This window comes from Macrobrachium rosenbergii, chromosome 7, assembly GCF_040412425.1.
Source record: "Macrobrachium rosenbergii isolate ZJJX-2024 chromosome 7, ASM4041242v1, whole genome shotgun sequence".
NCBI lineage: Eukaryota > Metazoa > Arthropoda > Malacostraca > Decapoda > Palaemonidae > Macrobrachium > Macrobrachium rosenbergii.
The window spans coordinates 770,001-787,500 of NC_089747.1; the positions used below are offsets into that span (position 1 = coordinate 770,001).

At 38.1% G+C, this 17,500-nt stretch overlaps 1 protein-coding gene across 1 annotated transcript in view; it reads right to left on the reverse strand.

The window, feature by feature from the left end:
- Positions 1-17,500, reverse strand: part of bark (protein bark beetle) — a 140,751-nt gene that overhangs the window by 76,906 nt on the left and 46,345 nt on the right. The window contains 1 exon segment of the mRNA XM_067106238.1: positions 17,218-17,378. Coding sequence (XP_066962339.1) covers positions 17,218-17,378 — 161 coding nt within the window.

A 17,500-nucleotide genomic window follows, 5' to 3' on the forward strand; every position in this document is an offset into this window, starting at 1 on the left:
ATCACGGTTTTCAATTGGCTTGATACGGCCTGATGATATCCAGATTGAATATTGTTGCCAGGGGCCGGGTTTTTAACTCTCTCTCTCTCTCTCTCTCTCTCTCTCTCTCTCTCTCTCTCTTATGACAGGTTTAAACTCTGGCTATTTTGAATGTCCTTTTCATAGTTTTTTACTTTAGCTAGGCTTGAAACTTTCTCTCTCTCTCTCTCTCTCTCTCTCTCTCTCTCTCTCATCATACAATAAACAGGTTTGAAATCACGCTTTTTTTAATATACTTTTTCATACTTTTTCCTTTCTTGAGGTTTTAATTTCTCTCTCTCTCTCTCTCTCTCTCTCTCTCTCTCTCTCAAAACATATTTACAATCAGGCTTTTTTCAATGTCATTTTAACTGTTTTAATTTTTTATTTGTGATGACTGAGTTAAATACTAACATATTACACACACACACTATATATATATATATATATATATATATATATATATATATATATATATATATATATATATATATATATATATATATATATGTGTGTGTGTGTGTATGTGTGTGTGTGTACTGTATATATAATAGAACCTGGTTGTTCTTTAACTTTCATTCAAGTGGAACCTGAGAGGTTCCACACTGCCATCCATGAGAACGGAACCACTTCTGTGTGGTTCCGGAGTTCGGGGCTAAGATTATATATGTTCCTCCTTCCCATAATTCCGGCCACCGCCCCCCCCCCTCCCCAAATCTCCTCAGAATGGGGGTTGGGAGTGAGATATGATTGCCAGAAAGGATAAGAGGCCTTTGGAATGAGCAGGAGGGGGGGATGGAGGAAGGTAGGGGAGGAGGAGGGAGGGGGAAGGGTGGGTGGCACGCATCGTCCTCAACCCCAAAAACCCCCTACCCATATTTCCCCAACCCCAAATCTCCTCAGCATTGGGGAATATGAGTGCGAGGAAGGATAAGAGGCCCTCTGGAAAGAGTAACAGAAGAGGAGAAGGTAAGGAAGGTAAGGGGGAGGGGAGGGAAAAAGAAGAGGAAGTGAAGGGGAAGGAAGGTAAAGAAAGGTAAGGGGAGGAGGAAGGAGAAGGAGGGGGGAGGAAGGGGGAAGAGGAAGGGGAATGGGAGGAGGAAGGGAAGGGAAAGAAGGGGAAGGGGAAGGAAGGGAGGGGGAACGGGGGGAGGGGGGAATGGGAGGGGAGGGGGGAAGAAATAGGAAGGGGGGGTAAGGGACTGGGAAGGAGGAAGGGGAGGGAAGGGGGCAGGGGGAAGGACTGGGAAGGGGGAGGAAGGTGGAGGGGAAGGGGAAGGGAAGAGGAACGTATATTACCAAGTTCTCAAAATCAATCCCACAGGAAACAGCGGTCAGGGCATATCACCCACACTGGCTCGCACCCGGTCAAGAACAGTAGGAGGAGGAGGAGAAGGAGGAGGAGGACGTTGATTTGTGGGCTGTGGGAGGGGGAGGAGGGAGCGTGGGGAAGGGGGGAGGAGGGACGGCCAACTCCGTTTGATTCGAGTTGAGGAGATACGAGTCCAATTTAGTCTTTGTCCTCATTTGCTCGCTCAATTGCTGTCCATTCTGGCTTTGTATTTTCATCGTGTTTAGTCTTTTCTTCTTGTCTCTCTCTCTCTCTCTCTCTCTCTCTCTCACACTCTCACACACACACACACACACACACACACACACATATACATATATATATATATATATATATATATATATATATATATATATATATATATATATATATATATATATATATATATATATACACGTGTAAAAGGATGTTTGAAAACGGCACAAACGGTAAACAACACTATCTGATTCCAAGATTCCAGGATTCCCAAGCATCAGCAGAAAGATCACGTTGCATTCCAGATCTCCTGGGAGCCTCTTGATAGTTTCCAGAAAGCGCTGGATACTGCCACGTCAATTTTCCCACGTGAAACTATCCTTTTTCGATTCACAGTAAGCCACATGCATTCTTAGACGAGCAACGCAGCCCAATTTGTGTGATGACTTCATGGTCCAGTAGCCCTGGTCTCAAGGGACTTGGGAATACTCCTTCGCTCCGAGTGCCAGAGTGAGGAGGGTAATTATCCTCTTTCCAGAATGAAATTGAGTGCGTTTTCACGTTTTTTGCTCTCTTTGGAAAATAATTTTTTCTTGCAATAAAAATATATATATATATATATATATATATATAATTAGTATATTCATCTGAAATTTTACACATTTATATATATATATATATATATAATATATATATATATATATATATATATATATATATATTTATATATATATATATATATATATATATATATATATATATATATATAACTATATATATATATATACACACACGCTCTGACCTTGACGCAAGAAACGGCAACACCCTTTGCATATCCTGAAGCTACATTCATCCTGCGATTGAAATATTTAAGACGTCCTCACATCGGGGCTACAGAGAGAGAGAGAGAGAGAGAGAGAGAGAGAGAGAGAGAGAGAGAGAGAGAGAGAGATTACAGGTTTCTCAGAATCGGTCGCTTACGTACGGTACTCTCCGCGACTCGAAGTAGTTCAAACGTCAAGGTCTACAGAACCAGCTGAAAGGGTAGATTATAATTTTTGAATCCCAGATCCTTCCCTTCTCCTTGAACTGTGTACCTGTGCTGATACGCGATGCAGTCACGTATCTCCGACTGTTTCCAATTCGATTTCTCGTCCTGGTGATGATGATACATTTACATCGCAATGAACAAAGTGCGTGCTTCAATTATCACGCTCACACGATGGAGGGCAATTTCATTATGATGAAAAAAAAAAACAACCGGGATATTTCATCTAGATGATTAGCCAACCCTTTAAATGAGTCTGTCACGCCTCTGAAATAGAAGCCTCGCCCTTCGTGTAATATTCTTGGAACTTGGGATGTGTTAGTGAATGGCTCCTTTGATGTTATTTTAAAAATTCAAGTTTTGAAGAGATAACAGAGGCCATTGTAAGTATACATAACATAGGCTACTATAAATACAAGCACGTCCAAGCAAATAGATATCATAGACGTAACTAAATTTAGCTGGTTTTCAAAATTCCCAAAGAATGAATTATTATTTAAATATAACAGAGGTTAATATAAATATATACACGCCCACGCAAATAGATATTGTAGAAGTAGTCCTATATTAAGTTCCTTCAGAATTCTCAAAGAAGATTCCCTCAGCAAGGTAGGGCCGAGGTGGTGCACTGTAGGCATTACTAAGAAGGGCGTTTGCAGCGTCCTTTCGGCCCCTAGCTGCACCCACTTTTTTTAGCCTTTTAATTTACATTCATTCCCTACGCTTCCTTGCTTTAATCTTGCTGTCCAGCCTCTCTAATTGTTGGTTTTTCACAGTTCCACCTTCAGATCCTCGTACTTCATCTCCTTTAGTTTCTGGGTCTCTATACTGTCCAAACTAACCATTATATATATATATATTTATATATATATATATATATATATATATCATTCATTCCTAAAGCAAACTTTCACTGGAAGTAATCATATGCTGTCCCACCGTCCCGTGATCGAAACAGCGAATTTGTTACACGCCAACCAGTCGGCTTTAGCGTGTCACAGTCCTGATTCTCCCCTCCGTCGAAGACTGGTTAGCGTCACTGTAGTCCGATTCTCCCGTCCGTCGCTGGTTTCCTGGACGGTGGACTCATTATCACCTAAAAATTCCCTTCGGTAACATATATAAGAAAATATATTACTCTGGAAGAGTGAATTGGACATAAAGGACGTTTGTAGCTTTCTGATTGTATATGAATCACGGTGATGTGATAAATAGTCAATATATATATATATATATATATATATATATATATATATATATATATATATATATATATATATATATATATATATATATATATATTATAGATAGATAGCTGGATAGACAGATGGAGCAGGACAGTAAATAGCCTCAACAGCACCTGTAGTTTCAAGACTATTAATAGCAGTTATGGTTGACGTAGAGGCATCCTACAAGTTTCAGCATTAGTATGGACATCCTATATAAGTATCCTCTGTATGGCAGCATCCTACGCCCACGTCCTTCTTCCCTGTAGAAGCACATGCCCTCTGTAGGGCATTTCCCTTCCCCTCCTCCCATACCCATCCCCTTTCCTCCCTTCCCCTCCCCTACCCCTCTCCCCTACCCTACCCATCACCATCCCCTCACTTACCCTCCCCTACTCCTCCCGCTCCCCTCCCATAACCCTTTCCCTCCCAACCCTCACCTATCCCCCTCCTCTACCCCTCTCACCCCTCCCCTCCCTTACCCCCTCTCCTCCCCTTCCCCTAACCTCTCCCCTCCCTACCCTACTCCTTACTCCTCTCCCCACTCCCTCCCCTCCCCTACCCTACCCATCCCACTCCCCTCCCCTACCCATCTCCCTCCCCTTCCCTCCCCTAACACTCTCCCCCCTTAACCCCTCTTCCCTCCCCTACCCTACCCTCCCCTCCCCAACTCCCATCCCCTTCCCTCCTCTCTCTCCCCTCACCTACCCTCTCCCACTCCCCTCCCCTCCCTACTACCCCTCACTTCCTCCCCTTTCTTCCCTCACTTCTCCCTTTCTTACCTTCCTCCTCCCCACCCATCCCTCACCTAACCTTTCCTCCCCTCTCTTCCCCTCACATACCCATACCCCTCCCCTTCCCCCTCCCCTCACGCCTCTTCGCAGAGAGCCTGGGGGGCATTTAACCAAGAATGACAGACGGAGGAGCCGTAATAGTTTCTGCTAATGGCCGGCAGACAGCTAGGGGCGTCACTTGTCCCATAATTCTCTTGGACGTGTCACTGGGCGTCCTTACTATGAGTTCCTCCGGGACACCTGTGTGGTGGTCCTCCTCCTCCTCCTCCTCCTACCGTCAGAGGGAATGGGGGAAGGGGAGGGGGAGGGGGGACCTTATGCCCCATACTGGTGCTGCAGGATTAAAATGGTGTGACCTGAGTTTCATTGAAATTTAAAGGGTTGTGTATGTTATGATAATTGCAATACTATACATTCGGATGTGCTTATACACACACACACGCACACGCGCGCACACACACACACACACACACACACACACACATATATATATATATATATATTATATATATATATATATATATATATATATATATATATATATATATAGATATATAAAAACATATATGCATAGTATATATGTTTGTGTGTATGTATGTGTATGTGTGCGTATGTGACTGCAAGGCTTGGAAACGTCAAACTTTGAGACAGATGGACAGAAAAGTTACGCAAGCAGAGCCAAATTCTGTCGTCCAAATTTTTGGGAAACGGGAAATAACTCCTACAAAGTTCCTGCCTGTTTTCCTTTTTTTAAATTTCATTTTACTCCTTTTTTCGGATGAATGCAGAGGGGTCTGGGATGTGAATGGGTTTTAATGATTTCGAGAGAGAACTTGTGTGTGTGTGTGTGTGTGTGTGTGTGTGTGTGTAAGTGTTACTTGCCTGAAGAGGGAGACAGTTGGTTTCTGAAATATAGCATTTGCTTTTCTACATTTTGGCGTTTTTATGGGCTCCTTATATTTGATGAAATTCTGTTTTAACAGGAAATATTTCTACAGTCATCTATATATATATATATATATATATATATATATATATATATATATATATATATATATATATATAATAATATGTATATATATACATATATATATATATATATATATATATATATATATATATATATATATATATATATATATATATTTATATATATATAATAATATGCTGTATATATACATATATATATATATATATATATATATATATATATATATATATATATATATATATATATACATACACATATACATAACCCAACCCAGCGTAAGAGATAAACTAATGGAAATCATGTCATACACACATGTTGGCGAATTGTCGTATACATGTCACGAACATGTTGACAACGAGTCAATGACTGGAAGTGGAGAACGAATATTGGCACGTGCTGCCTAATCGTATGAAGCACTTGGTTAGGACTACCAACAAGTTGTCGACTTGTAGTCAACTTCTTGGCCATATGTGTGGAATATATTGCCAACATGTTAATGACATATTTTACTGCAGTGTCGACCCGTCCATACTGTTCTTGGTTGAAGTATGATAACATGAGATACCAAGAGATACCAAATTATTAAATAATAACATTTGTGTGTGTATGTGTGTGTGTATGTGGTAAATGCATTCACTGAAGTGTTTTCTACATTTTTATAAAGCTGAGTATGAAAATAAAGTTAAAACAATTGTCCTCAACACTAGAACAGAAATGTGTTTTGGCTGTAAGCGTTTGTCCAGTAACTGTCTTAAGGAAGGAGACATTGCAACTTCTCAACTGAGATCCTGAAAAGATTTCCGAACTTCCAGACTTCTAGCCTGGGTGGGGGGGAGAGAGAGAGAGAGAGAGAGAGAGAGAGAGAGAGAGAGAGAGAATCTTCTGACAATCTCCCAAATTATTTTTTGTTTGAGAGAGAGAGAGAGAGAGAGAGAGAGAGAGAGAGAGAGAGAGAGAGAGAGAGAGAGAGAGAGAGAGAGAGAGGGGATGAACATTGAATAATCAGAAGAGAGAGAGAGAGAGAGAGAGAGAGTCCTTCTGACATTCTCCCCAAATTATTTTAGTTTGAGAGAGAGAGAGAGAGAGAGAGAGAGAGAGAGAGAGAGAGAGAGAGAGAGCTTGTGCATAATTCTCTTTTAGCCTTTTCAGATATACTGTATTTGGGCAACACTTTATCTTTGTATTTCCGACAAAATTCAAAATTTTTTTAATCTTTTTTCCACAAAGCATGTGAGTTAATGGGTTGGTTTAAAGGGGGAGGGGGAAGTGAGGAGCGGGAGGGGAAGGGGAGGGGTGAGAAAAAGGAAAGTGAAAAAAGATAGAATTTATAGCCAAATTTTACCTAAAGTTTTCACCACGGATAAAAAATTAATGTATAGTATTATGTGAGGCTTTTAGAAACTGGTCTAAATTGATTATACAAAATACTACTATTTTACACACACACACACACACACACACACACACACACACATATATATATATATATATATATATATATATATATATATATATATATATATATATATATATATATATATATATATATATATATTCTTCAAATAAGGAAGAAATTATAAAGGTATCTTTGAAGGTTGGCAGAACTCTCTCTCTCTCTCTCTCTCTCTCTCTCTCTCTCTCTCTCTCTCTCTCCATTTTTGACAATCAATATTCAGCCTCTCTCCCTCTCCCTCCCTCTCCCTCTCTCTCTCTCTCTCCTCCTCTCTCAATGCAAAGGAAAAATTACTATAAAAATTCACGGGAAATAGATCAGCAGGACTCTCTCTCTCTCTCTCTCTCTCTCTCTCTCTCTCTCTCTCTCTCTCTCTCTCTCATACAACCACTTCACGGAACTCCTGCTGAAAGCTTGATTCGATGCGAGTTTCGAACTCCGGCCGTTGACGTTAAACTGATCGAAATTGCAAATGGAATTCTACAAACCTGAGCCTTTGAAAGAATTAGACAAATTGCAATGAAGATTCCCATCTTCTGAGATGTCTGAGTGTTTTTTGTTTGTGTGTGTGTTTTTTTTGAGGGGATTGCTCTTTGTTTGAAATTATTTCGGTTGTATTGTGAATCCACAATGAACGTAAGCTTGTAAATCTGGGATATTTTTTTTATTCTGGTAAAAGGGTAGGAGGAGCAATGTAGCTTGGGTTGTTGTTACAGTCACAACACAAGTAAAGTATATATATATATATATATATATATATATATATATATATATATATATATATATATATATATATATATTGATTTATACTTATTTATAACTAGGATGGCTAAGCAATCTTTTCAAACTTAGAATCTAGAATAATAGACAATAGGCAAAACTCAACCTATAATGCAAACTTTAGGCAACCCTATCATCCTAGATTACCCTAGACAATATGCAAATTTATACTTTAGCAACCATATTATCTTTAGGCAGGCAAACGATATATTATTATCCTAGATTACTCCTAGACAATAGGCAAAAGATAATGCAAACTTTAGGCAACCCTATTATCCTAGATTACCCTAGACAATAGGCAAACTATAATGCAAACTTTAGGCAACCCTATTATCCTAGATTACCCTAGACAATAGGCAAACGATAATGCAAACTTTAGGCAACCGTATTATCCTAGATTATCCTAGACAATAGTCAATCACCCACCCTCTTCCGGGATTTTCTTAATTATTATTTTTGTATCTCTGCATCGTCTCTCCTTTCCCTCAAGTCTGGAAAAGCCTTGTCCTGGGTGGAAAAGCCTTGTCTGAACCCCTGGAAAAGCCTTGTCTGAATTTGTCTGAAGTCTGGACAAGCTTTGTCTGAAGTCTGGAAAAGCCTCATCTGGAAGTCTGGAAAAGCATTGAATTTGAAAAAGCATTGTCTGAAGTCTGGACAAGCCTTTGTCTGGGCTTTGAGTCTTTTCTTTATTTTATTTTCATTGCCCTAATGTCATTTTATAACTTTCTTTTTATCAGTCTATTTTTTATTCATTACCATTATTTATATTTTGTTAAAATCGTCCAATCTCTTCATAATTTATTTTTATATTTTATTTATTATTCTATCATTTTATCATCAATTTCATTTGTTTTCATTGATTGAGGAGTTAAAGCTCCCATTTCTGTTTTCATAATTATCAAAATTAATATATAAATTACATTTTTAATTAATTACAAATTATATATTTTTACTAAAATCAACGTTTTTTTTGCTTTGGCTTTATACGGAATCATTACTATTCATTTATTAAAATCCACTTTCAATTAAAATAATCAAGTAACAGCAAGACTAAATGGAAAATAAAGACAGAAATTATTTATTTGCGAGTGAAACAAACTAATCTCTGAATGGAAAATTTAATATATACATATATATACATATACATATATGTGTGTGTGTGTAAAAAGAACAAATAATTCTAAGCCTTCAGAAATAATCTTGTCGACTCGTCTACACTCGACACTCTGAAACCAAAACTATAAATTTAAAATAAAATTCAATTAGGAGAGAAAAAGGGAGAAGAAGAAGAAGAAGAAGAAGAGAAGAAGAAGAAGAAGAAGAAGAAGAAGAATCCGGAAAGAAGCTTTTAAGGCAGCGGAATCTGGTTTAAATTGGGAGAGATATCTGATTCTCGATCCGGGCGGGCATATGCGAGATAAAAATTTGGGTAATGAGATTAGGGGAAGCGTAGCGATGGAGATTAAGCCGTGGGAAATGAAACTGGATTGGGGGAGAGAGAGAGAGAGAGAGAGAGAGAGAGATGAGGGGATGTTGATGGAACAGATGCTGGAAATCCTTCTTTTGTTGGAAGAGTTTTTGAGAGAGAGAGAGAGAGAGAGAGAGAGAAACTGACCCGATTCCTGAGAAATACCTGACTTTGAGAGAGAGAGAGAGAGAGAGAGAGAGAGAGAGAGAGAGAGAGAGAGAGAGAGAGAGAGAGAGAGAGACATCGTCTCGCCTCTCTTTTGTTTTCCCGTCAAGTCTGGAAAAATTGTCTGACCTTGACTGAATTCTGAGGAGCTTTGTCTTCTGGACAAGCCTTTGTCTGAAGTCTGGAAAAGCCTTGTCTGAATTCCGGAGGAGCTTTGTCTGAAGTCTGGACAAGCCTTTGTCTGAAGTCTGGAAAAGCCTCGTCTGAAGTCTGGAAAAGCATTTTTCTGAATTTGAAAAAGCATTGTCTGAAGTCTGGACAAGCCTTTGTCTGGGCTTTGAGTCTTTTTTTATTTTTATTTTCATTACAAAACTCAACTTTGCTTAATGTCATTTTATAACTTTTCTTTTTATCAGTTAATTCATTATTTTAAATTGAAATTTTGCATTATTTATATTTTGTTAAAATCGTCCCCATTGATTGAGGAGTTAAAGCTCCCCTTCTGTTTTCCAAAATTAATATAAAAATTATATTTTTAATTAATTACAAATTATTATATTTTTGCTACAATAATCAACGTTTTTTTTTTTTGCTTTGGCTGGGAATCATTACTATTCATTTATTAAAATCCACTTTCAATTAAAATAACAAGTAACAGCAAGACTAAATGGACAAATAAAGACAGAAATTATTTATTTTGAAACAAACTAATCTCTGAATGGAAAATTTAATATATACATATATATACATATACATATATATGTGTGTGTGTGTGTAAAAAGAACAAATGCCTCAGAAATAATCTTGTCGACAACTCGACACTCCGAAACAAAACTATAAATTTAAAATAAAATTCTATAGCACCCCCACCCCAAAAGAAGAGAAGAAGAAGAAGAAGAAGAAGAGAGAAGAGAAGAAGAAGAAGAAGAAGAAGAAAGAAGCTTTAAGGCAGCGGAATCCGCGGCGGAATCTGAAAGAAGACAAGGAATAAAATTCCTCGGGATTTTTCACGACGAATACTGATTCTGATCCGTTTAAAAATTTGGGAGAGATTAGGGAAGCGTAGCATGGAGATTAAGCCGTGAAATGAAACTGGATTGAGAGAGAGAGAGAGAGAGAGAGAGAGAGAGGGATGTTGATGGAACAATGCTGGACCTTCTTTTGTTGGAAGAGTTTTATCACGTTTTCTTTTGGAGAGAGAGAGAGAGAGAGAGAGAGAGAGAGAGAGAGAGAGAGAGAGAGAGAGAGAGAGAGAGACAGGACCGGAAATTACCTGACTTCTGGAGAGAGAGAGAGAGAGAGAGAGAGAGAGAGAGAGAGAGAGAGAGAGAGAGAGAGAGAGCCTGACTCCCTAATTCGGTTATGCATATCTCCCTGGAATATCCTTTTTCTCTTCCGGGATTTTCTTATTTCTTTTTTATTATTATTTTTTGTATCTCTGCATCGTCTCGCCTCTCTTTTGTTTTCCGCGTCAAGTCTGGAAAAGCCTTGTCTGAAGTCTGGAAAAGCCTTGTCTGAATTCCGGAGGAGCTTTGTCTGAAGTCTGGACAAGCCTTTGTCTGAAGTCTGGAAAAGCCTTGTCTGAATTCCGGAGGAGCTTTGTCTGAAGTCTGGACAAGCCTTTGTCTGAAGTCTGGAAAAGCCTCGTCTGAAGTCTGGAAAAGCATTTTTCTGAATTTGAAAAAGCATTGTCTGAAGTCTGGACAAGCCTTTGTCTGGGCTTTGAGTCTTTTCTTTATTTTTATTTTCATTGCCGTCTTCAACTTTGCTTAATGTCATTTTATAACTTTCTTTTTTATCAGTCTATTTTTTTATTCATTACAGTTGTTAAATTGAAATTTTGCATTATTTATATTTTGTTAAAATCGTCCACTAATCTCTTCATAATTCATTTTTTTATATTTTATTTATTATTCTATCATTTTATCATCAATTTCATTTTGTTTTCATTGATTGAGGAGTTAAAGCTCCCATTTCTGTTTTCATAATTATCAAAATTAATATATAAATTATATTTTTAATTAATTACAAATTATTATATTTTTGCTACAATAATCAACGTTTTTTTTTTGCTTTGGCTTTATGCGGAATCATTACTATTCATTTATTAAAATCCACTTTCAATTAAAATAATCAAGTAACAGCAAGACTAAATGGACAAATACAGACAGAAATTATTTATTTGCTTAGTGAAACAAACTAATCTTTGAATGGAGAATTTAATATATACATATATATACATATACATATATATGTGTGTGTGTGTGTAAAAAAGAACAAATAATTCTAAGCCTTCAGAAATAATCTTGTCGCCTCGTCTACACTCGACACTCCGAAACCAAAACTATAAATTTAAAATAAAATTCGTGGAAGCGAATATAGCACCCCCGCCCCAAAAAGAAGAAGAAGAAGAAGAAGAAGAAGAAGAAGAAGAAGAAGAAGAAGAAGAAGAAGAAGAAGAAGAAGAAGAAAGAAGCTTTAAGGCAGCGGAATCCGCGGCGGAATCTGAAAGAAGACAAGGAATAAAATTCCTCGGGATTTTTCACGACGAATCCGCGCGCCCGAGAGATATCTGATTCTCGATCCGGGCGGGCATATGCGAGATAAAATTAGTAATAGATTAGGGAAGTGTAGCGATGGAGATTGTCGGGAAATGAAACTGGATTGGGGAGAGAGAGAGAGAGAGAGAGAGAGAGAGAGAGAGAGAGAGAGAGAGAGAGAGAGAGAGAGAGAGATGAGGGGATGTTGATGGAACAGATGCTGGAAATCCTTCTTTTGTTGGAAGAGTTTTTATCACGTTTTCTTTTGGAAGAGAGAGAGAGAGAGAGAGAGAGAGAGTCTGAAAACTGACCTGATTCCTGAGAGAGAGAGAGAGAGAGAGAGAGAGAGAGAGAGAGAGAGAGAGAGAGAGAGAGAGAGAGAGAAGTCAAATTTAGATTTCGATACACTCTAATTTCGAAATTGCTGATGTCACACCGAAAGACAGTAAGATAGAGAGCGACATACAGAGAGAGAGAGAGGAGATGCCGCTACCGGAAGGAATTAACGGCAGAAGACTTCGCGCCAAGTTTTTAGTCAAGCTAAGGAGAATGACACGGAGCATGGAGCGTATATAGCCAACGTACACGCTCCCGAGAGCACGCTCTTGCCTTCTTTCCATGACTGGATTCACTGGGCGTATATCCTGTAGCTTCCTACCCCACACCACCACCTCTTCCAGACCTCCACCTCTTCCAGGGGCCCCGATCTTCCAGAGCCCCGGCTCTTCCAGAACTACCTCTTCAGAACCCCGACTCTTCCAGAGCCTCGCCTTTTCCAGAATCCTACCTCTTCCAGACCTCCACTGATTCCAGACCTTCCAGCCTCTTCCAGACAACCACATCTTCCAGATCTCCAACTCCTCCAGACCCCCACCTCTTACAAAGCCCCACCTCCTCCAGACACCAACCTCTTCCAGGTCCCTTCCTTTTCCAGAGTCCCACCTCTATGCAGGCATCACCCTTCCAGATCTATGCCATTTCCAGATCCTTCCTCTTCCAGACCACTAGCTCTTCCAGACCCCCACCTTTCCAGACCCCACCCCTTTCCAGACCCTCCCTCCCTCTGGATCTCTTCCAGACTCCTGCTTCTCCCTCACTTTTTCCAGACCACCACCTCTTCCAGACCCTCCCGCCTTCTGGATCTCTTCCAGACCCCTGCTTCTCTCTCACTTTTTCCAGACCCCACCTCTTCCAGACACCCACCTCTTCCAGAAGCCCGTCCCTTTCCAGATCCCAACCTCTTCCAGACCCCTGTTTCCCCTCTCACTTTTTCCAGACACCCACCTCATCCAGACACCTACTCGTCCAGACCCCACCTCCCTCTGGACTGGCGTAGTATATATAACCACTTCCTCCACCGCCATTCATCAAAGCCATCAGGCAACTCCAGCGTGAACTACAACAACTATCAAAGAGGTCGGGAGGAAAAGTTTTCCAGCAGGCAGCTTCTGCCTTCGACTGATGAGGTCTGGAAGGGCTGTGCATTAAGCTGATCCTCAATCAAAGAAGGAACTTTCATTTACACTCAAACTAATTCCTGTTTCTCGGGCCTCAGAAACTGAAGCAAGTTTCAGCCAACTTTGATCTCCGAAAACTAGTTTGGTTTCGTTCAGGCTTTACTCCAAGGGAGTCCAGGGGCCAATTTTGTGTTGAAATGAAAGTGGAATAGATTCTTTGTCTAAGTAAAAGGGTATGAATTTTGTATTGAAATAACAGGAAGATAAAATTTCTGTTAAAATAAAAAGGTGTAAATCTTGTATTAAAATAAAAGCTTATAAATTTTGGGTTAAATAAAAGGGTATAAATTTTGTGTTTAAATGAAAGGGTATAATGTAATTTTTTTTTTAAAAAGGTATAAATTTTGTATCAAATAAAAGGGCATAAATTTTGTGTTAAAATAAATGGAGCATAATTTTTTTTAAAGAAGTGAGGCATAAATTTTGTGTAAAATAAAGAGGTGTATAAATGTTGTGTTAAAATAAAATTATATAGATTTTGTGTTAAAATAAAAGGGTATAGTTTTTTTTAAATAAAAGAGCATAAAATTTCTATCAAAATAAAAGCAAAAAAAAAAAAAAAAGATTCTGTTGAAATAAAAGGGTATAAATTTTGTGTTTAAATAAAAGGGGCACAACTTTTGTCAAAACAAAAGAAGCACAAATTCTGTTTCAATAAAAGGCCATAAATTTCGTGCTAACATGAAAGAAGCTTTACATCACATCCGCCCGCATCTGCTTGCCTTGCATAACCTGGCGTCGCATTTCCTGAGGGCAACAGAGAGAATCCAAAATGGTCCCTCATCTCCTCACATCAGGTGGAAGCTTCAGTGAACACGAACCAAGAGAGGGGAGGGGAAGGGGGGAGAATTTATTACCCCTTCTCGGTACTCTTATGAACGCCTCCTACTTCCTTCGCCCCCTTTCCTCTTTTGTAGCAGGTGAGGAGGAGGAAGAGGAGGAGAAGGAGGAGGAGGAGGAGGGAGAGAAGGATACGCTGCAGGGGCTTCCTCAGGACAGGAAGGAGAGAGAGAGAGAGGGTAAAGGAACAAGGGAATCCTCCCCCCCAGCACGTTGATCAATTTTCATTCCCCCGACCATTTGACGTGTTCTCTCTCTCTCTCTCTCTCTCTCTCTCTCTCTCTCTCTCTCTCTCTCTCTCTCTCCTATCAGTCCGTTCCTTTCTTTCTCTCTCTCTCTCTTTCTCTTTTCAGTCCATTCCTCCCTCTCTCTTTTATCAGTCCATTCCATTTCTCTCTCTCTCTCTTCTCAGTCCGTTCCTCTCTTCTCTCTCTTTCACTCTCTTCTTAGTCCATGCCTTTCTCTCTCTCTCTCTCTCTCCCTAAGTCCATTCCTTCACTATTCAAAACTAATCTACAATTCTTTCTGCCTCTCCCTCGTACCTAAATTTGAAATCAACTATATATCCCTCCAAAACTGTTTTCAAGTTGTTAATTACCTCCTCTCTCTCTCTCTCTCTCTCTCTCTCTCTCTCTCTCTCTCTCTCTCTCTCTCTCTCTTCCTGAGTCAGTCAGTCAGTCACAGTCGAGAGGTCAAAAAACCGGTCGCAAATTCTCTCTTTTTCATCTTCTTCTTGCGCCGGACTTCAAAGAAATTAAGGCACCTTGATACCTTGGAGAGCAATTTTGCCCGTCTCAGTGGCCCTCCCTCTTAATTGCTCTCCTTCCTCCGTGTAATGATAATGATTGAGAGTCATAAAGCGTAGCAGAGAGACCTAATTGAACCAATTTAAAAGGTATTTCCGAATTCTAAATCATAATTTTGCTGGGAAAGATGAAATGATCTATTTTGTGAAATATCTGCGTAGGGTCTTATGCATGAGGTTTGGTCCAGTCAGCTGTTCCTGTATAACTGAATATTTTGTTTATTTACATTTCAATTTTCATATTTTAAGCTTATATTTTTTATAAATGCATTGATCTTTTACTTTACATATTTTAGACGTATATTTTCAAATATGTATTTACCTTTTGTTTTGCATATTTTAGACGTGTATCTTTCATAACTTTATTTATCATTCAATTTACACATTTTAAACGAACATTCTTCATATATATATATTTACCTTTTAATTTACATATTTTAGACGTGTGTTTCTGTATGTGTTTATCTATAAATTATGAAAAAATAATCAGGTAGGCTGGCACTTTCTGGGGAGATCCTCTGACGGCAAAATATATGCCTAAAATGTCATAGAACATTCTATAATCTCTGCAAGTATTTATTTGCTAACTGGCATCAATAATATCAACAGTTATTTACTTACTATCTGGCATCAGTGTTCCATCTTAATTTCGTTTATAATTTATATATGATATATATTTATGTAAATTCTGGCAGTCGACTCAGCTGACAAAAATGAAGGAGAAAGTGAGGGACCTTGCGGTACCTCATATAGCTTTGGAATCGTACAATAAGTATATATATATATATATATATATATATATATATATATATATATATATATATATATATATATATATATATATATATATATAGTATATATATAATTCTGGCATTCGACTCATCTAACAAAAATAAAGAGGGAGAAAGCAGGGGTTCCTGAGGTACCTCAAATAGCTTTGGATATATATACTGTATATGTGTGTGCGTGTATGTATCTATCTATATATATATATTTAAATCTGTCAATCGCCTCAGCTGACAAAAATACAAAAACACTGAGGGAGAAGATAGTACGGGTGACGCCTGATAAACTCCATCTAACGAAACATTTGCCAATACTTGCGACCTGAAGGGAGGAAAATGCGAATTCTCTTACTTGGCAAAATATAGTCTGAACTCTCCATCACTTTGTCCGGCCGACGTCGAGAATCAAACAAAATCAAACGGAGGTCATTACCGTCAGAGAGAGAGAGAGAGAGAGAGAGAGAGAGAGAGAGAGAGAGAGAGAGAGGTATTCGGCATTTCAAAAGGAAATTTCGACGGTAAAGTGAGAGAAATGGTGGATATTCATCTGATTTGGATAAAATGGGTGGGTGGGTTTTTTTTTATCTGTTTATTTTTTTTTTTTTTTGTTTGTCGTTAATGGAAATGCATTTCGGTAAATAGATATATATATTTATTTCGTCTCGGTGCAGAGATAACGCTGGATGCTATGAAATCTGTCTGAGATATATATATATATATATATATATATATATATATATATATATATATATATATATATATATATATATATAAATATATATATATATATACTGTAAATATATGTGTATATACATATATACATATATACATATTTATACTGTGTATATATATATATATATATATATATGCTATATATATGTCTATATATATATATATATATATATATATATATATATATATATATATATATATATATATATAATGCTCATAATAATACAGAAATTAACCAAATAAATATATAAATAAACAAATAAAGAAATAAATATAGAAATGAACAAAACAAATGTACATGTAAATAAACAGACAAAAACTAAATAAAGAAATTGATATATAAATTAACAAAAATAAATAAATAACAAAAAAATAAACAAATACCACAATACCCCTATTCCACAATCGCCTGCATGACACGAACACAAACGCGCACAATTATACACAACTTTCCATCAAACCTGTCAAAACATACAAAAAAAAAATTATACATTCCTCCGCAGACTCACTTTTTGGAATTGGTGCAAATCGACCTCCATCTGTCCTTGTAATAAATCTGGAGTCTCCCTTGCAAGGGCGTGGGGCCGTCCGCAAGACGCAGGCCCGATTTCTGGATGGGTGCCCCTGGTGGCTGGCTGCTTGTCAACTTGATCCGCTGAAGGGGCGTTCCCTGGGGAGGAGAATGAAGAGGATTTTATTTTTTTATTTTGTTAAAGAAAGTTATTTTTTTATTAGTTTTCTGTCCGGCCTCAGATCTTAAAAACTACTAAGGCTAGAGGGCTGCAAATTGGT